Source organism: Montipora capricornis, chromosome 6 (genome assembly GCF_036669925.1).
Source record: "Montipora capricornis isolate CH-2021 chromosome 6, ASM3666992v2, whole genome shotgun sequence".
In the NCBI taxonomy this organism is placed as follows: domain Eukaryota; kingdom Metazoa; phylum Cnidaria; class Anthozoa; order Scleractinia; family Acroporidae; genus Montipora; species Montipora capricornis.
The window spans coordinates 635,449-657,948 of record NC_090888.1 but is presented as its reverse complement, the minus strand read 5'-3'; the positions used below and the strand labels follow the sequence as shown (position 1 = coordinate 657,948).

Below are 22,500 nucleotides of genomic sequence, written 5' to 3'. Positions count from 1 at the left end.
TTGTATTGATTTGGGTTTAGCATTCTCTGCATCTCATATTTTAAGAATTGGAATTGGGCAGACCAAACAATTTGTCTCCTGGTACGGTACCTCTAATTTCATTACACCGGGTCTAGTATAGGATGCAGCTCTACTGTGATTAGAATTAAGCTCCATTGTTTCCCTTGAATATTTTTTGTGCCTTTTGTTTTCTAAACCAGTCAGTAGAGCCGCTGTAATATAGCTGCGTTCTGACCCCTTTTCCGAAGGTCCATTCACTTGATCTTCCTTGCATTTATTTCACTCATTTGTCTGCCTTCTGTGATTGTCCATATCAATTTCTTTGTGTTAAATGAACTACTATAGTTATAGGCGCTCAAAATACAGCAGTATCTGAGCTGACCGTAATTGTTGGTATTGGCCAAACCCACAAACAAATGTTGAAACCTCTATTACTGGTTAAAATGAGTATACTATCTCTTCACGTATTTCGGGGCAAATGAAAGTCAGTATTTTTGTCGAATGCGTATGCACGTTAACGCATTTACTATATTGATCAACTTCTGAGAACATAATGTTGTATGGGAATAAGGTCATCATGTATCACGCGATTGGTCGGCCGTAGCTTGATATGGGTTTACATACACGTCACTCATTGTGCTTGATTCACCCAGAAAGAGAGATTCTGGGGGCATCCACTTCGCTGGAAGACGTGCCTGTGAGAAAAGCAATTATGAAATCTCATCAAACAATCAATCTCCTTTACCTTTACCATAGAAAATCTACAATATTAGGAATACGAGAGATTAGTGTGATACCTCCTTGCCTTGGAACAAATTGGCCCTGAAAACGCACCTTAGAGCTTCGCACATATATGTCGGCGTTCACATCACGCGCAAGTCCAAAGTCTGAAATTTTGCATACTTTGTTCTCGCCCACGAGAATGTTACGAGCGGCCAAATCTCGATGAACAACCTGTAACCAAAAATGAAGCGTAACAAGAGCGTATCCAAGAACGTACGTACTGACCAATTTATCTATTCAGTCAATGGTGATTTTAGAAGCAGCCAACTTTTGTATTATTGTAGATGTTCATCATGATACCGTGACCAAGGTGACTATGGTTGCTGACAGCGAACGCTATGCTAGGGAGACGTCACCGATCTAAAGACATTAGGAGATAAATAGCAACAACTTAATCTCACCCTCATGTCGGCCAAATAGCTCATCCCATCTGCAATCATCCAAGCAAATGACAGAAGATCCATTGCAGTGAGCCTTGATGTAGGTTTCTTCTCTCCTGAGTTATAAATGTCGCAGTAACCTCTGCTCTTGCGCAGATAACCGAGCAAATCCCCATAGGGCATGTACTCCAGTGCGATAAAAAGAGGATCTGCAATTATAGCAAATTGATGTGGTTAAAAGAGGATGGAAAGAAGATAAGATAAGAAGACGAAAAGATGATGGAAATATTTGTAAACAGACTCAGAAAATCGTCTACTTATATCAATTTCCAAACTATTGGAAGCAGGCTTTTTTTGTCTACACACCCAGACGTTTTTTGGGCTTATGAAAGAATTATTAAAGCTAACAGTACTCACCACTGCGACTACAGCAGCCAATCAGCTGTAATACATGAGGATGAGGCTTGAGACATTTCATTACTTGTAGCTCTGTCAACATGTCTTGTTTGTCTTTGATAGTTGCATGATCTTTTGTGAAAATCAAAACAAGCAAAAGTTAAATTTGTATTCTTCAACAGTGGAAACTTTGCTCCTTAACTTGTGTACCTACTCTCCTAAGAAATGCTTTATGGTGTGGCAGAGAAATTGGAGGAAGGTCTCACCTTTGAGAGATTTTACAGCTACGGTTGTGTCACGGACGATCGCTTTATACACCTTTCCAAAGTTGCCACCTCCAAGTACCTTTACAAACTTGATTTCAGTTCGTTCCAACTCGAAGCAAGAACGGATGTCACTCATTTCCATATACTGGCCCCCATCTATGGCAGCATTCGCCTTTGTTTCCGGCATGACAAAGGTCCTTAGAGTCTCTTCTTGAACAAGAGAAACGCTTTCTTGAAATCAAATTCAAATTAAAATAAAATTACTATTACGTCCGCAGAAATATGACAAACAGGTCACGTTTCTTTGACGGTTTTGTTAGTAACCGTCCCTTTTTCCGCTTACCTTCTGGAGCGAAAGAATTTTCAACACGACGCACAGATTTGTTGGGAACTTTTCTGCAAGGTAAAGAAAGTTTGAACATATCTGTACGTAATATCACAACAACGAAATGTCATTAGGGATCAGTTAAGATCCTCGACGACGACGTCGGGGACAACCACATAACACAATGATATGATTGGTTGAAAGAGCATATTAAATAATCGTGCTGCACGTGCGGACACGGATTTTAGCAAGTATCTTAGCGGTTCTCTGCAAAGCGACGACGTCAAATCACCAAATTCTAGGTTTTGACGACAATGTGAGCAAGCAATAGACAATCTTTCATTCTATATTTCACTTTGGAGCCGCTCGTACCGATTTATTTTTAAGATACTTTGCCCACATTGTAGGACGTGAACGAGAAGAGCAATCTCTTGCCAACTGTTAACTCTTGCTCTGTCCCCGAATACTCCTGGCACGAGTATGCGAGTGTCTCGCCCCTATACTACGCGATTATACTGCCAAAGAAATACTGCGTACTGCCATTTTAGTGTCTTTCTTTTGTCTGCTAGACATCCCGCGTTTGACTTGGAAAAAAAAACATCAACTAAGCACTTTCCAGTCTGTTATTAGGAATATGATAAAAAAAGACTCACTAAAAACAATTTTTACATGACGTTTTCATAGTAGAGAATGTATGATTAGTAAGTGTTATTGACTGAGGCTGGTAGCCTGAAATTGTGGAGCCCTTGCTTACTCAGATGTTGCAAAACAGTAACTTATCACTGATTCTTGTATAAATTAAACCCTTTTTTACCTTTGCCGATAAAGGAATAAACCAGTCAAGGTAGCCACTGTGAAAAAAACTGTACCAAGAATTACAGATACAATGATGTAAGTAGTATAGTTGCCCTGTTTGTTTCCTCTGGAATCACCTGAAACGTGGAAAAAAACCCCGAAAAGATGGGAAAAGTTTTTTAAGACGTTGAACTTTGAAATTGTAAAAACCCTAATACACGAGCAACACACGAGCACAATCAAGAGGCAACAAAAATGACTCACCGTCCATTATCGTCATTAAGATTACTTCACTTGAACTTTGTCCGACATGGTTTTCTGCCATCACCTACCAGATTACAAATTTCAATAAATAAGACGCAAATGCATAACTATTTTTGTTTTCCGGCCATTTTAACTTCAGTAGAGATAAAGCACATACGGCCGGAGGAAATGAACATAGTGAACAAACTTCTCATTATCATATCATCATATATCATATATCCTTATTTACCCTCGGATTTTTAGAGTAGCTTGGTGTAGCTAATTTCTCCGAGCATTTACCCCCCCAACCATGATACACCATAGAAGACAGACCACAACACCGGGCACTACATGCCCTACTCTTTGCGACAAGTGTGCGGGTTCTTTTACGTCCCACAGGATTATGAACATTGAAGGGTTGTGAGACGGGACCTCCGGCTTATCGTCCTTATCCGAGAAGACTAGAGAGTCTAACCATTTGCAGATGTAATTACAAAGGCAGCACTTTCTCCTCAGTTATTTAAAGACCCTGAGTGTTGGTCCGGCCGGAGTTGAACTCACGACCTCCCGCGTGACAGCCCGGTGCTCAACCAACTGAGCCACCGGTGCGCGTTATAATACATATAATGCGAAGTTTGCTCACTATGTTCATTTCCGCCTCGTGCGTTTTATATTTACTGAAGACGAAAGTCCAATCAATAAGTGCGTCAATCAATCGCTCGATCGACCGATCAATCGATCAATCAGTCAACTAATCAATATTTTGAGTAATTTGATACACCGCACAGAAACGTGGAGCCTATCCCTACTGCTAGTTCTGAAATGCCATCATGTAAAGCAGGTATCTTGTCTGAGAGAAATTTATTTGACGCCACAATTAAATTTCCAAGATGTTGCGGCAATCAATGATCGCTATGGCCGCAGTAGCTCATGTACTGTCCAATCTTCTCGCAAACCATGCGCTTTCAAAGAGCATGTGCTGAGAATGATTAGAAACGATAAATTGATAAAACTGTCCAAGTCAAACTTTGAAGTACTTGCGCTTGTACGGACGTTACATTCTATGCGTGGCACAGTACAGTAATCTACCTCTGTCGTACTTCTTATAATCGTCGGTTAGCTACAAATAATGTATAGTATGACAAAGATGTTCGCAAAAGCCAAACTCTCACCACAAAACTGTATGTTTTTCCAGGTTCGAGCCCAGATAAAATCACATCCGTTTTTGTTGTCTTGAGGGTTTGTGAATCGTTCGCATCATCTGCTCTTGTGTAGGTCAGGTAATAAGCCAGTGTATCGCCATTTTTGCTCGCTGATCTCCACGAAACGCGAATGGTAGTGCCACTTAACGATTCAAGGAATACTTCTACTTTACCAGGAACTTGAACAGCAAAAAAAAAAAAAGATCAAACCAAAATTTTACTATCAGCAAGTTCCGGGCCCAATAGTTAATCCGCGGTTTCCCGTTAGTGAAACACGTTACTTTGATAGGAGACACAAATGAAGAACAAGTAAAGAAGCATGCTAAGGCCTGGACTTTTATCAGCGATAAATGCTCCCGAAAGCCTCTTCAGCTCCCTTACATTTAACGAGTATTATGACTTATGATAAGTGCGATTCTTTGGGAGTTTTTAAACTGTTTGGCACAGAAATTTAAATTATAAAGAGAAAAGAAAACTCACGTGATCCATTTGTTTTAACAGAAATTGATGCAAAGTTTCCGTCAGATCCATGCATCTTTTGAGCCACTACACTCACTCTGTTCCTGGCGTAGATTCTCATCTCGTAAGTGACATATGACAATAGATGCGTGATCATCACGTGTGTCTCGTGCACTCCTTCTTTTCTGGGTATGTAATTGACGTTGTAATCGCAAGTTTTCTCGACGCACTTGTTGGCGTCATCAACGTTGCATGTCTTACGACATTTCACGTCATAAAACACTTGCTTCTCATCACCTGTTTTTTCAGGTGGTTCCCATGCCAACTCTATGGCACTTTGGTTTACGAATGTGACCAGTAAATTTCGTGGTGCTGATGGAATTTCTAGGAAAAATGTTTAAAAGCGCAGTTTATGTCTTTCATGAGAATTGATGTCAGACCTAATTTTGCATTTAAGCTGCAATATCATAATCATCAGAAATGAAAACTGGATGGCTTAACCTGAAATTGCAGATGGGTAACAACTTACGAAAGGAGGTTCTTTACATTTAACGTACCAACTCATTATTAAAGAAAAGCATGCAGATAGCAAAGATTATTGTACATGGAGTGTTGTACGGTGTGTCTTTGCAGACTTGGGTGAAGATAGTGGAATAGAGGGAAAAATTAGACATTTAATATACGATTATAACTGCCTGTGATCTCATCCACGAAACGGGACATTTGGAACAGCATCCTCCCTATACAAAAGTATGGAGGCTGCACTTGCCAGTGTTTAACTACAGAATTCTCTTCCACTTTCTAGCATAAAAATAACATCTATTGTATCCTGTCTCTTTCTTTAATGAACCCGGATGCCAATTAAGGTGGCAGGGTATTCGGCATGTTACTGTCATTCTAGTGTGACTTGAATCAATGAACAAAATTTAGATATGTACCTGTGCAGTTCAATCCCTTTCCTTCATTGAAATTTTTGGGTGGGCACGCTGACATTTCATTTAAAAAAGAAAGAACAACAACTGTCAGTAATCACGAGCTGATTTTTGAGAGAGAACTTTTTTGACCATACCCATTGAACTTAGATTTTGTTGGCGCAGCGGTCCCATATAAGGCATTTTCAATTTTCCAATGTGAATAGTCAAAAAATGCAAAAAATGTGCCAAAAATAATATTGCAAAAGCACCCAAATGTTTATGGCCATAAACCCAGTATTTTCTTTCTTTCCAATTTGTCATTTTCATCGCGCGCGCGCCACTTTTTTTTGTGATGTGGTTTATCGAGAGTGAATTTTCAGTATTTGCACACACAAAATGGCAATAATAAGGGAAGTTTTTTCCCGTAAACTTTGTATTGTTAGCCCGTCTAGTTTTTGTTTTCTTTTTTGGCTTTTAGTTTGTTTTTCATGTCATAGGATAATACAGTAGTGGTCCGGCACGGTCTACTATTTTGTGTTTTCATTTTTGGTTCACTGTTTCTATTAGATGCCCTCCGGATTGCTAGGCCATTATTAAAGCTCGATTACAGTACTATATTTACAACTTTGCCAATGGAAAAATAATACACTCTTCCAAAATTTGGCTTAAAATCACTATGTGGTAAAAGAGTGCATGGATATGAAGAATGAAAACCTTCCGAGGAAGACTTTTCATAAAGTGAATGATGGGAATTATATCTTTCTTATAATTATCCCATTTATAATGATTAGAGACAAATGAATTTTTGCGTGGTTGCTTAGCACTGTATGATGGAAGTTGTTTCAGGATTACGTTCACAAAGTCAAGCAATTTTTATTCGAGCACTCCACAGATACCGCAAGTCTAGTTTGTGAGCATCGAGATTAACTTCTTCTGACCTTTCCCGGCTACAAACATTTGAAAGCATGTGTTTTTTTTTTTGCAACCATTGGCAACCACTAATGTTTTAAAGTTCGGCTGAGTCCTCGCCGAGGAGAGATTTGTTTTGAGTCCGTCTTCTCGCTCGGTACGACTTCGCGAATTCTCTCATAGGAAATGACATCACGCAAACAACTACACGCCTCAAAGCGGTATTCTCAACAAGAAGTTGTAAAATGTCGGAAGCTCCTATTATTTCAAGGTTGGGAACTGAAACTTCTTCAGTAATTTATATTTAACTGATCTACATGAACAAATTATATTTTAATAAATGGACTTAAACTTGGATTTGTGAAAATATCGCCCCTCCTTTGTTTCATAAACATGAACTTTGTTATAGTTTGAAATCATAATAGTAAAAAAGCTTCCTCGTAATATCCAATGTATTTATCAAGAATTTGCCGCAGGCTATAACCCGTACGGAATAATTTATAAATATATTTATCTTGTGTGGAATCGGTTTCATTGAAAGAGTGCAAGTGGCCCGTTGCTAGGAACAAGAATTCTACCTCAAAAAACATTTTCAATCGAAACTGTATATCCTATTACAATGGAATATTGACGTACACATCCAATTTGAAGGAAAAGGCAAAATGTCAAAGGGAATAGATTTGTTCCCAGACTTGGAGACAAATTGCTTTTTCTTTCTAGATTATTCGCTTTCTTTTGTGATGCCCGTGAATGACCAAGTTGTTTATGTAAAGCGACTTTTATTCCCGGTTCTCTCGCGATACAGCAAATTAAACTGCCAACAGAAGATAACATGTTTGAAATCAAAATGGTTTTCGTGTTGGCTAAATTCATAGATCTTTCTCTTCTTAGATCCAGCTAGAAAATGTGACAAAAAGGCATCCATGCACTTTTCATCGAGAGCATTAATTTAGAGGTTTGCTTTGCAAAAATAAGTACAATGGAAGCAGGTAGAAGAGCTGGTGGTGTATGGCGGCAAGGAAAATTTTTAACAAGTGAAAAAAAATCTTGCGGATTTGTTGAAACCAGCATCAAGTCATTTCCCTATTCAATAAATGAATCAAATCATTGACAGGTGTGAATCTCTAGTGTTTTTATAGACAGATTTGTAAGTCCTAAATGACTAAATCGAAAGATAGCAATTTGCAAGATGACAATAATAAATATTTTTCAGCAACTTTCTTAATACGAAAATAAGCTGTGCGATTGCTTTTCATTTTTCTAAACAATCGGATGCGTTGCACGGAAAATTCGACTGAAGTCAAACGAATGCAGGCTACTTTTGTGCTAAAAATCAATTACTATAAATTCAGTGGGCCGGCCTCAACGCTTATTTCATCCAAGACAGAAGTTAAATCTTAACGCAGAAGAGAAAACATTATTCTTCATTTATTTTAGGATAATTAACAACAGTAACAAAATGACTTAGAAACAATACTTACGTGCATGTTGCTCCATAGCAAACACGGCAGACTTGTCACCGTTGCTCTTCCAGAACGGCAAATCTACGTTATAACGGCGATTATCCCAGGGTGAAGATGTTCAGACAAAACACCACCTTATTCATGAGCCATATTCCTTTCATACACCATCAGGTGTTGTCTTAAAAGACAGATAGACTATGTGTAAATGATAAAGTTGCATAGGCGCATATCCATGAGGGCTTCTGCCGATAACCATTAATTCGCTTTTAATGGATCCGAAAATTGTGGCGAGATTTTTATCACCCCTTTGTGCTTTCTTTTGTTTAGAGGATCGAGAAACTTTGCTATCTGTTTTAACTGCTGAAAACTTGTAGGGACGAGATCGTTTAAATTCTAAATCACTATTTTTCGCAAAATGCAAATACGAAAATTATAACTCAACAGCAAATTGTTGGAAGACATACTTCCTTTTGGATAGTATATGACAAACGGTTTTTAGCAACATACAGATTGTTATTTAGAACTTTCACTGAACAATGAAGCTAAACTGGAGAAGGATACAGCCTAATACCTTTCTCTTTCATGACAGCTCACCAGATGGAAAGATCATTGTGACTTTATAAAGAACAACGCACAGTTCCCAAGGAACTACACTTCAACAATGCGATTCAATTAGCATTGTAATTCACGAGTACTCTTTATCCATGTCTTAGGCACTGTTTACATGGAGGGAGGGTAACCCTCCTAGAAGGGTTACCCTTCTAGAAGGGTCAATAGATAGCCCCCGTTTACATGTGTAGGGTTATCCCCGGGGCTATCTCTGCCTCTATCATTCCGGCTTGGATTAGTCACTCTTGCCAGCATTGTTCGACGAAATAGTTCCCCAGGTTTATAAACACGCGAAGACATGTTTGTAGTTGGCGGGAATATGACAGTAATCTGATCACCCCAATCTTGACCCTCCTAGGAGGGTAACCCTACCTCGAGCCCTTCCAGCAGGGTTACTCTCCCTCCATGTAAACAGGGCCTTAGGCTAACAATGCATGGATTGCGATAACGTTTCTCAGTACAAAGGGCATACCTTTGCCACCACCTGAGGACTTCAATGACTTGGACGATCAGTTTTAAGTGTTAAGTGGTACGGGTATGCTCGACAAAAGATTGGTGGAAGCTAGGGAGAACTTCTCTCTCGAGGAGTATTCCGTTAACAATCTGTTTATTGCCGCATTCCGGTTTGATTTTTAAAAAATAAGTGGATTAGTTGTCCTTTTTTTGTAACAGGGTCGCAAAAAAGTCAGGTATTGTTAAAAAAAATTCAAGGATACCACTTTGGTCTTTTTCCTGATTTACTCTAAACGAATGCGTCCCTTGTTGGCTGTTTTGTTGCACTTGACTTTGCTCATTGGGTGGTGCAAGAATACAGAAATTATTCAGCTGCAGCTGCATTCAAGTCGATTTGAATAGATTCTATTCTCATGGATTTGATTCGAATCCCATTTATGTTTTTTAAAAAATTAAAAGATTTTATAACACTCCTGGGAGACAAACTACTTCAACCTTTTTTTGCTTTTCTCAAGTTTTAATTAAGTCGTTGCATGTTGTGACATTTCAATGCAGTTTTCGTAATTTTTCTATGAAAAGAAGCTAAATGCAGATCTGCTGTTCTCAACAAGAACTAGTTTGATGAGAAGAAAATCAGTTAATCAGTTTTACAAACATTGTATTTTAAAACGTTTTCAGTCTCGCTTAAGTTGTATGCATTTTTATCAAAAGACAAGTATATTCTGCTCGACACTATACGGCAAATTAGGTTTTTTCTTCTGAATAGTTGTTTCATCCGGGAATCACTGCAAGTCATCAGTCATGTCGAAATTGACGTAATCTTTGTCATTGTAGACATCAAGGTTAACGTATGTCTGTATAAACAACAGAACAAAATAATAGTAAGTAACACCACTCAATTGCAGGTGAGAAGCTAACTCAAGTAGCTAATCAAAGGGATCTTAGAATTTTAGAATCTAGAATAGAGTGTAAGCTCTTTTGCAGATTGATTTTGAGGGGCGGAAACTAAGCATGGGTGCACATGATTAGAGCTCTCACTTTGCATCAATGTCTTCCAAGTTCGATTCCCGATCTCAACGCCGCGTGTAGGTTAAGCTCTTTTCAGAGAGTTTTTCTAGTTTCATCAGTTTTAGAGACATGCGTTTCTCATTCGCTTAGTGCGCGGCCTTCTGAGCTGGAGGGTCGCCAGTTCGATCCCCGTGTCATTCGATCGACGTCTGTTTCGACTTTCCTCAGGCTGTTCCCTGTAGCTGTAGCTTTGAATACCTGCCACGGAACATTGACGGAGAAAAGGGGAGAGAAGGTGTGCAGCGAGGGCCACAAGCTTATCAGTAAATCTAGATCACTGTCACGTGTTACCCTCGTAAAATAAGGACCTAAACCTTTATCTTTTCAGGACCAACGTTTGATCTGCCATAATTTTATGAAGATTGATTGATTTAAAGTCTCCCCAATCTGTAGAGTACTAGTACTCGGCTAGGTTGAATTTGAGTGATAATGATCGAATCTGTTCCGGAAGTTCTGCACAATAAGAACTTTTACTCATCACGTGTCATTTTCCTCCTCTAACAACCTCGCCAGGGTCTTTTCTGCGTCCCCTCTTCAAGCCACTAACGGAGTTGTCCCAGTTAGAATTTAACCTGCTACTTAACGGCATCTCTTCTTTTACAATCAAACTGTTGATCCGCATATTTAGCCACTTGAACTCGAAATTTGGCCTACCATTTTCGATGGTTCATATGACCTTTCCGATGGTCAATCGTCCCTTGTTGATGGTTGACATTCCCTTAGACGTACCTTTGCCACATTTGACCTGCCCTTTTCGATACTTGACCTGCACTTACTAACACATTCTGATTTTCCTCATCGACCCTCCTAACCCTAACCCTCGATTGTCGATTTCCCATCCTCATCATTCTAAACACCCCTCGTCAACATCCTACCTTTCCGCTTTCGTCATACAACCTACTCTTTCAGTTGGAATCTTACCGTTTGAAGAAGTCGGTCTTGATAAAGGAAAAAATGTTACAAGCCAAAATTTTACGCTTTTGGTTAAATATAGGGTAATGGATTTCTATTCGTTTCGTAGATATACCTTACGATCAGCCATCAATCTTTTCATGGCTGTACATATCCACGGGAATGTTGGGCGAGCGTCAGGTTTCTCTGACCAGCATTCAGACATAACGGAATACCTAAAAAACAACACTCTCATAAATTTAACGAAAGAGGTTGCTTTGTTCGTTTTAATTTCCTATTAATTTGTGTCGGCTCAGATTTGATTTTCTCTGAAAATTTGAAAGAGGCGCAGCTTGTTTGAAATCACATTTAACTGTCAGAAATTCGACGAATTCATCAATCTCCGCTTGGTCTCTACGACTGTCATTCTGCCGGTCTGGCATTCTGTCGATCAACCTATGAAACCCGGATATCAATCAGACAATCAGTCAATGTTTCAATCCAACTATGAATCAACCAACAAGTCAGTCAGTCACTCGTTTAGACAATAGATCAATGAATAAGGCAATAAATTTCCAGCGGGTTGCAGAGAATCCAAACACGCATGCAAGGGTTCAAATTTATCATCCAATAAAAGGCATGGGTCGCACTTGGCAAATCTTTGCCGGAATTTGTTTACTTTGCGGTGGAAATCTGTCATCGCGGGCCTTTGCCTAGTGCGACCCCAGGTTTTTCGCTTCGGCAAAAACTTTGCGAATCGGCAAAACATCAAATACGCAGTAGTGCTTGGGTGGGAAAAGAAACCTTGAAAACGTTTCTTAAAATTCATTCTGGTTTGGTCTTAAAGAGATGAGCATTGGTGCAACGGACTTACAGTTCTTCTGAGATATGATCTGGGCGTGGCATACGATATCCTCCTTCCAGCAAAGAAGCTACTTCTCGAGACTTGACTCCAGGATATGGTGAGTCCCCTAGGAAAAAAGAAGTAAAAACATGGGGAACGCTTTTCTTATTTCCCTAGCTCTTGCTAAGGATTTAATTGTACCATAAAGCGAAGTCACGAGACTTGTCACGTGACAAGAAAAATCCTTAAGAGACCCTTGAACATATGAAAAATCCTTGTCTTTTTACAAACAAGAATACAATTTGATTTCCAACCTCTCTTATCACAAACCTTTCAACATTTGGCTGTCTAAAACGTTCATTCCACCTTTTACAGGTATTTTGCACTTTGTTTAATTAATGATCAAAGATCAATGCTCGGTCGATTGAGGGCCACAAGTTTATTAGCCTCTGGCTATTACGTGCTACCCTGTATAAATAAAGTCTTTATTATTATTATTATTATTATTATTATTATTATTATTATTATTATTATAGTGACTAACATGAAAACTAGGCTGATGCTTTAAGTTGCTTATCCTATTCTTTTAATTAAAGATGATAGTTTTAGAGATTTTGGGCTGTCACTACAATGAATCCTTGAGGAACTAACATAAATTTTTTTCAAAAAAAAGTTTACATGTAGTAACCAGGAGTAACATAATGCAGTCTTGACTGAGTGAGTGATCGATGAATGACTGAATAAATGAATGAATAAAAAACATTGATGCAAACAAATAGATGCAAAACAAGTTCCGGCATGCATTGCTCATTATGTCTTTTATTACTTTACGTGAATAAAACTTCAGAACAAAACAAAACATTTCCCATGAACTTTCTCTCTTTGATAGCTGCCATGGCTAGTCAGGAGAAATCTAAAGATGGTTACGCTCTTCCCTTTCCCCCAGACCCCAAAAAGATAAAATTCTCAGTTCCTGGGAAATGTAACATTTTTCAGACAGAAAAGCCTAGCGACATTCTTAGAAAAGGGAAAGATTAAACAGTTCATACTCTTCTGAAATCAGCACATGTTCGTCAAGATAAGGTTTTCAAGCGAATTTTCCAAGAAGATCTAAGAAGCATTGACGTTTACTGGCACGCCAACTGCTATTCGTCGTGCACTAGCGCTCATAACACAGCTCATACCATACGTTTTAAAGTACTTAATAAAATTCTGCTCGCTTTAGGACCCCATGGAGATAATTATAAAACTGATGAGAAAAATGATCTGAACAATGGAAGAACTGAAACTTTTTACAATAACTATAACGATTTCATCAAAATATGTATAGTCTATTAGTCGTCTTTGTGTGTAGTATCGCTTGGGCGAGTCAAATTACTCACAAAGAGCAAAAATACTCAGTAATACTGCATATCATACATACTTATAGGTGTATGTGTACATACATAATTCTGTCTATCTTTGCGTCGGTATGTAATGTTTTGCCCAAAAAAAAAAACTAAACAGCGAAGCGAAATACTACCGCCTACTTCGGACGCCTTAACACAATACTTATCAGGCATGCGTGTGAAGTGATGCTTTGACAGCGATGCAACAACTACCACCACCAGAAAGAAGGTATAATGTTGAAACCAGTTCTGATGACAATGGAACCAGCACCAAGAAGTCTTCTTGAATTAACGTCATGCCAGTACAGAAGATCTATGTGTCATGGAAATTGTTCCTGTTCTGGTACTGGCCTTACATGTACAGAGTCCTGTTGGGGCATGGCAGATGAAGAAGCCTGCCACAACCCTCATCGCACACCGCTTTATTTTGACAGTGACTCTGAAGATAGTGAAAATGACTAGCTATAGCTAGGCACCTCATTAACCACATAAATAGTTCATTACTCTAGCGCTGGAGCACTAATTGGGGACACTGTAAACTGAAATCAAGAATTAACGTAAATCAAGTCAAATGATTGAAATTTGAGATGCATTGGCTCTTTTTCCAATTGGGTAAAAATTTATGAACGTTCTAACGCAGTCGCTGTTTAGTAGTAGTGTTGCATAATTTAAATTGTTTGTAACTGTCGGTTCAGTGTAAAAACGTTTGGTTAATATAGCGGACACGTTGGTCAAGACTGCATTATGTTACTACATGTAAACCGTTTTTTGAAAAGAATCTATGTTATTTCCTCAACGATAAATTGTAGTGACAGTCTGAAAACTGTAAAACTATCATCTTTAACTGAAAGCAGAGGATAAACAACTTAAGAGCATCAGCCTAGTTTTCACGTTAAGTCATACAATCGATCAAGCATTGATTAAACAAAGGGCAAAATACCTGTACAAAGTGGAATGAACGTTTTAGACAGCTTAATGTTGAAAGGTTTGTGATGAGAGAGGCTGAGAATCAAATTGTATTCTTGTTTGTAAAAAGACAAGGATTTTTCATATGTTCAAGGGTTTCTTAAGGATTTTTTCTTGACACGTGATAAGTCACGTGACGTCGTTTTATGGTACAATTAAACCCATGAAGCAAATATTTTGCCCTGTCTGGCTATTTAGACCGCCAATGTTGATAAGAGTGTAAGAAAAGGAGCAAACAAATGTCATGCAGTTTGCAGCTTCGTTTTCACGCTGACGAAACAGTGACGTAGCAAAACCCTCCTCTATCTCGGATCGTATACCACCTTTCGACTTTATGAGGTAGCGAGCCTTACTCAGGAGGTATTGGTTTAATGAAATCCACTGTCAAACCTTTTCTAACTCTTGGGTTGAACGAAGCCCCGATTTTTCGGTTTCTGCTACCCGACTATATGTTCCTTGAGTTTCACAGATTTTTGCACCGAGGAAGAGCAGGAGAAAATATTTCTCTCACGCTTATAGAAGAAAGCAGTTTCATCACGAATAAAAAAAAAAGAGAAGTGAATAGTTACCTATAGTGAATACTTCCCACAAAACGATACCGTATGACCATCTGATATAAAATAACGAAAAAGAGGGGATAAGCATTGACAATAAAGCCGACTACGTCTAATTATTTGGCTGGCAAGCGTTCTTCAGCGATGGACACGGACTACGTGCACTATTCACTTTGCATCATTTTATTTCTGAACCTTTTGTTTTTTGCCAGTTGAATGGTTGAGCTTACGGTGATCGATAACTTTGTTAAAAAAATTGAAGAATTCCAACAAAATACAATATATTAGCATAAGTGACGGTAACTATTTTTCAAAGCACCGCAAATTAAGTTCGCATCCAAGATTCTCTATATTTTGTCAGCAGATTGACTTGTTACACCGATCCAACAGCCTCAACTGAATTTGTTTTTACTTTAGTTTAGACAAACAGATATTTTCTATGTTGAGCACATCAGCTTTAACTTGTCTTATAATTTTAGTGCTTTTTGTCAACAAAAACAGACTGCGTTTATTCACGTACACGTTAATTTTGTACGGCACTCCTAGCAAGGATCAAGTGTAGGAAAAATCGTATGAAATGTTTTCGTGCCTACTGCATCCTAAGAAAATTACATACACGTCACTCAATGTGCTCGATTCACCGAGAAAAAGAGATTCCGGGGGCATCCACTTGACCGGAAGACGAGCCTGGGAATGAATGAATATATGAATGAATCACTTAATGTATCAATCAAATCAAATCAATCAATCAATCAATCAATCAATTAATCAATCAATCAATTCAGTCAGTCAGTCAGTCAAAGCAAGGAAGCAAGCAAGCAAGCAATTATTTCGACAACAAATAAAGAAATCAATTTTTTCACAGCCCTTGCATTTGAAATGAAACTAGTGAACAACAACAACAACGTAAATGTAAATGTAAAATGTAAATGTGGGCTTAGTTGACCGCTCCCTACAAGGGCTTTTCAGGATCAACCGGCTCAACGTGATCGGACCGAATGCATGTGAAGGCGCCCATGGCTGCCGCCATATGATCCATGTGTGATCTCGGATCACCGCAAACCCAGCCAGATGTAATTGACTGGGAGTCGATTTTGATGAGGGAAGAAAACCAGAGTACCCGGAGAAAAACCCTCGGAGTCAGGTTGAGATCGACTGAAACTCAGCCCACATACGATACTAGGCCAGAGTTGAACCTGGGTCACAGAGGTGGGAGGCACGTTTGATGACCACTAAACCACCCTGACTCCCCAACAACAACAACAACAACAACAACAACAACCTTTATTTCCCTGATATACTAAATAATATAATTACCTTTGGTGAATAAAACAGAAAAAGGGCTGGAACCTAGAATAACTACAAAGTTAAAAAAGTTAGGTAGCCAGAGTGATGCTGTTTGCCTTAGAATCAACTAAACTGGCTAAGAACCGTACCTGAGAGGTTCGTACATATATGTCGGCGTTCACATCACGGGCAAGTCCAAAGTCTGAAATTTTACATACTTTGTTTTCGCCAACGAGAATATTACGAGCAGCCAGATCTCGATGAACAACCTGCGACCATAAAAGGACCATATCATTTCCAAAAGAGTATTGCCTATAAGTTGTAGATTCAAAAAGTGTTTTTAGTGACGGTTAACTTAATTGTCATATTTATATCATTATGTTGAGACCATGGAGGGCGATGGCAACCACTTTGGTGAAATTAATGATAATGATGTTTACAGCATGCATGAAGACAGGGATAGATGAAATAATGATCTAATCTCACCTTCATGCTGGCCAAATAGCTCATACCATCTGCAATCATCCAAGCAAATGACAGAAGATCCATCGCAATGAGCCTGGAGGTAGGCTTCTTCTCTCCTGAGTTATAAACGTCGCAGTGACCTCTGCTCTTTCGAAGATAACCCAGCAAATCTCCATAGGGCATGTACTCCAAGACGATGAGAATTGGATCTACAAATACAAGAGGATGTGGACAGAAAAGGATTGGAACCTTTGGGAAAACCAGGAAATTGTCTGTGAGCTAGAGCATCAATTTGTTTACTTATTTATGTATTCATTTATAATGGAATGGGTAAAGACTATAGGTGGCGGAAAATTACCCTTAAAAATGAAAGAATGTAGAAAGGAAAGAAAGGCTTTAAGGAATATCCGTACAAGAGTGCATGATAACAGAAAGAAAATTAATGCAGTGAAAATCCTGAATATTAAATCCAAGAACGTGACTCCCCCAACATGTTGGATGGACCAACTAACCGGTGGAAACAAATATACTTGAGAACTTTGTTTTGGTATACCCTTTTCTTAAAGACAGATTATCGTATTTTCCAAAGGAATAGCGATGACCATCCGAGTAAAAGTAGAAGTATGGATTTGGGTGAATATCGCTATTAATAAAAGGCATTGATTTCTTTTTTTCTCTTTTTGTGATGTTTCTGGTTTTTCCATCATCTGTCTACAGGTGAACAGACGTTCAGAGTATTCAGATCATCAAAGCATCTGCAAAATTGTACATAAAATTTGTCCTAGCATTCCGCTGGTGTTGGAAACAGTGGTATCAATTTTTAGTTACGGACGCCTCGAAAACATCTCGAAGAGGAACTTTTACTTGCCAAGTTCAGTTACCCAGACGTGTTTCAACTGCAACAGTCTCATTTGCTGTTCCATCGATAGCTTAAGACTGACATTACTCACCACTACTACTTTGGCAGCCTATGAGCTTTAAAACATGAGGATGAGGCCTGAGACATTTCATCACCTGTAGCTCTGTTAACATGTCTTGTTTGTCTTTCAGAGTGGCATTTTCTTTGAAGGAAAAACAACAAAAAAAGAAAATATTTGCATTCATTAAACTTTTGCGCCGCTTTGCCTCTTAATTTGGGCGCAAACGTTTTGTAGTGTAGCAATGAAATTCAAGAAAAAAACTCACCTTTGAGAGATTTTACAGCTACAGCAGTGTCATCGAAAATTGCTTTGTATACTTCACCAAAGTTGCCACTACCAAGTAGCTTTATATACTTGATTTTATTTCGGTCCAACTCAAGGCAAGGAATGTCACTCACATGCATATACTGACCACCATTCATCGCAGCGTCTGTGTTTGTCCCTGGCGTGAAAAACTCTATTGGAATGTCTTCTTGAACGCTAGCTGTGGTTTTTTGCAGAAAAATAATAAAAAAAGCGTAGGAATATGAAAAACAACAAGTTTCTTTTACCACGTCTTTAACTCTCCTTTTATTAGCTTACCTCTCGGGGCGGAGAAATTTTCTACAGGACGCGCTTTTCTGCAAGTAAACGAAAATTTGAACTTATTTGTCGAAGAAGGTAGACGGAAAAATGACGAATCGTTGCAAAAAACGAAAGTAGGATTGTAGGATGGAGACTAGAGATCTAACGAAAGCTTGCAGTTTTCCGTCTGTAGACAGGGGGCAGTTTTGCTTTTGGCTGAGGCAATGATGAGAATGAAATTCCCGGGAGATATTTTGGCAAGCTTTAGTAAGAACACGCACCAAAGCAGCCATAAAAACTGACACTTCGGGGTCATACTGACCAATATGAACAAACAGGAATACAGTTCTTCGCTCTATTTAAGACTATATCTATTAACCGCTGAAGTACAAACTTTTGTGAGAGCTTAATTGCATGGTGGTCTAACTAAATTGTGGAGCCTCCAAAGGGAAAACAAGTGCACTGTGTTGGGAAACAACAACAACAACAACAACAACAACAAAACCTTTATTCAAGTGTCTTGAGTATTTAGCTTGATGGCTAATTGGGGACACTACGATAAAGCAAGTAAATAGATACATGTTAAAAATTTCCTGAAGTTAATAGCCTATGAATTTATGAAAACCTATACTTAAGATTAAAATCAAAATGAACATAAATGACAATTTTCACAAAATTTCTTAATAGCCTCGGGCCGATAAATATAGCGAACACTATTAAAATTATGAATTAATTATGAATATTAATTAAAACCTACATCCTATGAGATTAAACATTAAAATAAACATAAATGACAATTTTCACAACTGTCGTCAAGCACGTTAGCTAAGTCTCTTTGTCTTATTTTTTGATGAAAAGATTCAAGTTATCGCTATATTTATCAGCAAGAGATAATTTGGACCACAAATATGGACCCTGGTATCGCAAAAAGTGCTTCCCATATCTAACAGATTGAAATCTTGGTAGCTTAAAATCATTTTCATTACGAAGATGATATCTGGCTTCATTTTCTTCAAAGATGTCCACTACATAACTAGGCAATAGTTTGTATTTGACTTTATACATCATTATAGCTATATCTTGAAGCCTCCGGCTATATAGAGTACTTAAGTTCAGCTTTCTCAAGGAGTTCCTCATATGTGGGTGATTTTTCCTTAAATACAATGCGGAGAGCACGCTCTTGAATCTTTTCTTCGATCTGATTTAGTACAGAAGTTCCAAACTAAATGGCTGTAAGTCAAATTGGCTAAATTTGCAAATTTAAAGAAGTTTAGTTTCAATAGAAATCATATTCTTTAAACGTGACAGGACTCCAATTTTCTTACTTGTATTTATGCAGATCTCTTGTATATGTGACCTAAACATAAGATCACTGTCTATTGTGACACCAAGTAATTTTAAATTTTTACAGTTGGTAATATCTTGTCAATCAATGTTAATATGAATTGATTCATTTTTACACGAGATAGTAGCATCGCATTGTACTTATCTTTATTGCCTTGGAGGAAATTATTTTAGTACCATTGTGATGCAATTTCTCCATTTGCATTGAGCTTGTCTTCCACAGCATTTATAAAATTATCAGACACATAAAGCTGGTGATCATCTGCATACATTGAAATGTCAATGTTCTTGACAAAGTGTGAAAGATCATTTTGATACAAATTCCACATTAGTGATCCAAGAGAAGAGCATTGGGGACAACCCCTTTTAGCATGTTTCCAATCACTTACTATAGAACCTAATCTAACTCTATTTGGTCTGTCCTTGAGATATGATCTTAGAATGTCCATGGCTGCCAGGGGCACCCAACGAGAATATAGTTCAAAACCACTTAAACATAGCATTGTTAAACGTATTTTGGAATTTAAACGGTAGATATAGGCACATTTCTATGCCCTAAAAATTTTTCACCTGTTCGGATTTCCTAGCTGAAATCTTGTGATCCGAAAATTGTAGAGATCAAAACTTACCTTTTCGAAAATTTCAACCAGAAAAAAGGCTCCCGAAAATTCTTGGTAACCTTTTTAGGGTAAAAATCCGTTAAAAATGGGCAGTTATACCAATTTTCCGGCTCTGCAGTTTGACCAGTTTCAAACTTCATCCAACAACTCCCAACACGTCGCAACAACACGCAACAACACACAACATGGTGTGCAAACGCTCGCAACATGATGGGCCCAACAATGTTGAGAGCGTTTGCACGGGCCTTAAGTAGCGTTGAAATTCAATATGGCGTCGCGTTTTGAAAACGATCTCTTCAAACGGAAAATCCGACTGAAATCCAGTTGATGTACAACCATCCACCTCTGTTGACGTTTTCAAACTATGTATGATATTGTTACCAATAGATAGATGGTCGTATTTCGAGTGCAGTTGTAGAAGTAAAGCGCTGAAAAGGATAAATCTTGGAGCCAAATTTCTTGTTGCCGCCATCTTCAATGACCCCTGGGCCCTGGCCCTTTCGTTCTCCTAGAATCAAGACGATCTGAGACTAGAAATGATCGCCCACTAGACTCTGGGCACGAGATTGTGGTAAGGGTAAGGCCCTTACTGTGGGTAAACACTAGTACTGCCAATGGCTACAACCATGGCACCTCCACGCGCTTTCTTTTTGGCTGTCAGGGTTCTCCTGACTCTTTTGTTCTCGTAGAATCCAGCATTTTAGGAATACTGTGGCTAGCCACTTAATCTTCCAGTAAGTCATCCATTCCGTTCCTTGGAATTTGATAAAAATAACTTTGGCTTTACTGAAACAACTACAAGAGGTTTCCACCAGGTGATCTGGTGACGTAATTTGGAGGACTGGGAAGAAAAATTTTAACGCCGTGTCCCACAACCGTTCGCGGCCTTAGGTGTTGTTTCCAAACTCCCTGCAGTATATTCATCGCCAAAACTCAACAGATCATTCCGTGTCTACCACATTTCCTGAATGAACATTCAAGTAGAACCGACGAGATCTAACCTCACCTCCGTCATGATGAATTCAAAAATAAGGCCGCGCGCGGTTGTGGGATACGGCGTTAAAAGTCTTCTCCCCAGTCCTCCGAATTACGTCACCAGATCACCTGGCAGTCATGATAACTGGTAAGAGTAATAAGCCAGTATCAAAAATACCATAATACTCTTTGTTTGTCCCTCCACAATTTTACATAAGCATTGTTTCCAGATTCTCTTGAGACCATTGTAAGTCCCAACAGAAAATAAAAACAATGCTTATGCAAAATTTTCGAGGGACAAGCAAAGAGTATTATGGTATTTTTGATGCTGGCTAATTGTGTGAGGTTACCTTCATTCACCGACTACCCAACAAGAGCTTATAATTATTGGAAATTTGAATGACTAAGTAACAAATAAAAATAAAAGTTCAACTACTGGAGTTAATTTCCAATTACCTTCGGTGATAAACGTATAAACAGGCTAATGTGGCGACAGTGAAGAGAATTGTACCGAGGATCACGGTCATAAAGAAGTAAATTGTATAGGTTCTTGATTGGCTCCCACCTGTAGAGAAGAGACCAAGAACATTGAAACTGTGCAAGGAAATACAAACTACCGTAGTTATTCGGTTTTAAGGCGCACGGTTTTTTCAAGAAAAATCTGTCTTTGGGTTAGTGCTAAAATTGGGGTGTGTCTTATAGCCAAGTATTTTCGCTCAACAAAATCTTAAGATCACAATTTGAGAAGAACTTGCAGTTTAAACAACACAAGAAAAGGACACTAGTTGTCAATTAAAAAAAAGAATAGTGCTTTTAGAGACCTTTAGAACACTAAACGACTTCAACTGTGCAAGGAACTACAAACTACCGGTACACGAGATTCGATCAAACCACAAATGACTATTAGCTTGCTCCGAATCCAAGACTTAGTTAATGCCAGCTTATTATTACTATATTAATTTAAAATATTAGTATGCCCCGGACCCACGAGATAGCCAAAGGCGCCCTGGTATCAATGAAATACTTTTGCGCTGCTCTACTGCAAGTCCAACTTTTCCGCTTCAGCGGTAGACTACAGAAGTTACAAAAAAAAACCATCCAAAGGACTGTCTTTACCCAATCAGTCAATATACTGGTAGCCTATTTGCTTGCTTGTGCCAGGCAATCACTTTTTCATTGCCAGTACTTGCAACAGTCACAACATGAGCGTGAAAGTCGCAGGGGCAGCGACCCCGGTACACTTATGAACAGAAATTTCTCTCCCCCTAAGAGGATTAAACTGCGAATTTCGCACTCAGGTAGAAAAGAAGGTCGCAAACATTCTCCAACAAAATTTATTGTTTCAACCAGGCAATCTCTGTCCCTACAGAATCAATGAACGCTCTTCATTGATCCACAACTCGACTCAGCACCACAG

General features: G+C 38.7%; 2 protein-coding genes across 3 annotated transcripts in view; both read right to left on the bottom strand.

Moving 5' to 3' along the window:
• The window catches only part of LOC138051124 (ephrin type-A receptor 4-like), a 10,807-nt gene extending 2,428 nt beyond the window's left edge, over window positions 1-8,379 (bottom strand). Inside the window, exons 1-12 of the mRNA XM_068897271.1 lie at window positions 8,154-8,379; window positions 5,788-5,835; window positions 4,871-5,233; window positions 4,361-4,569; window positions 3,210-3,273; window positions 2,965-3,082; window positions 2,169-2,221; window positions 1,826-2,056; window positions 1,581-1,691; window positions 1,185-1,372; window positions 835-954; window positions 625-695 (exon numbers count right to left, since the gene is read on the bottom strand). Of these exons, the coding sequence (XP_068753372.1) occupies window positions 625-695; window positions 835-954; window positions 1,185-1,372; window positions 1,581-1,691; window positions 1,826-2,056; window positions 2,169-2,221; window positions 2,965-3,082; window positions 3,210-3,273; window positions 4,361-4,569; window positions 4,871-5,233; window positions 5,788-5,835; window positions 8,154-8,169 (1,592 nt within the window). The 5' untranslated portion in view covers window positions 8,170-8,379. The remainder of the gene's footprint in view (window positions 1-624; window positions 696-834; window positions 955-1,184; window positions 1,373-1,580; window positions 1,692-1,825; window positions 2,057-2,168; window positions 2,222-2,964; window positions 3,083-3,209; window positions 3,274-4,360; window positions 4,570-4,870; window positions 5,234-5,787; window positions 5,836-8,153) is intronic.
• Window positions 8,380-8,626: 247 nt separating this feature from the next.
• The window catches only part of LOC138051121 (ephrin type-A receptor 7-like), a 49,433-nt gene continuing 35,559 nt past the window's right edge, over window positions 8,627-22,500 (bottom strand). For both annotated transcript variants that reach the window (XM_068897268.1, XM_068897269.1), the window contains 11 exons: window positions 21,540-21,648; window positions 18,163-18,200; window positions 17,846-18,064; window positions 17,611-17,721; window positions 16,682-16,869; window positions 16,345-16,464; window positions 15,525-15,595; window positions 14,924-14,964; window positions 12,031-12,127; window positions 11,293-11,392; window positions 8,627-10,051 (listed from right to left, as the gene is read on the bottom strand). In XM_068897268.1, coding sequence (XP_068753369.1) covers window positions 9,980-10,051; window positions 11,293-11,392; window positions 12,031-12,127; window positions 14,924-14,964; window positions 15,525-15,595; window positions 16,345-16,464; window positions 16,682-16,869; window positions 17,611-17,721; window positions 17,846-18,064; window positions 18,163-18,200; window positions 21,540-21,648 — 1,166 coding nt within the window. In that variant the 3' untranslated portion in view covers window positions 8,627-9,979. The remainder of the gene's footprint in view (window positions 10,052-11,292; window positions 11,393-12,030; window positions 12,128-14,923; window positions 14,965-15,524; window positions 15,596-16,344; window positions 16,465-16,681; window positions 16,870-17,610; window positions 17,722-17,845; window positions 18,065-18,162; window positions 18,201-21,539; window positions 21,649-22,500) is intronic.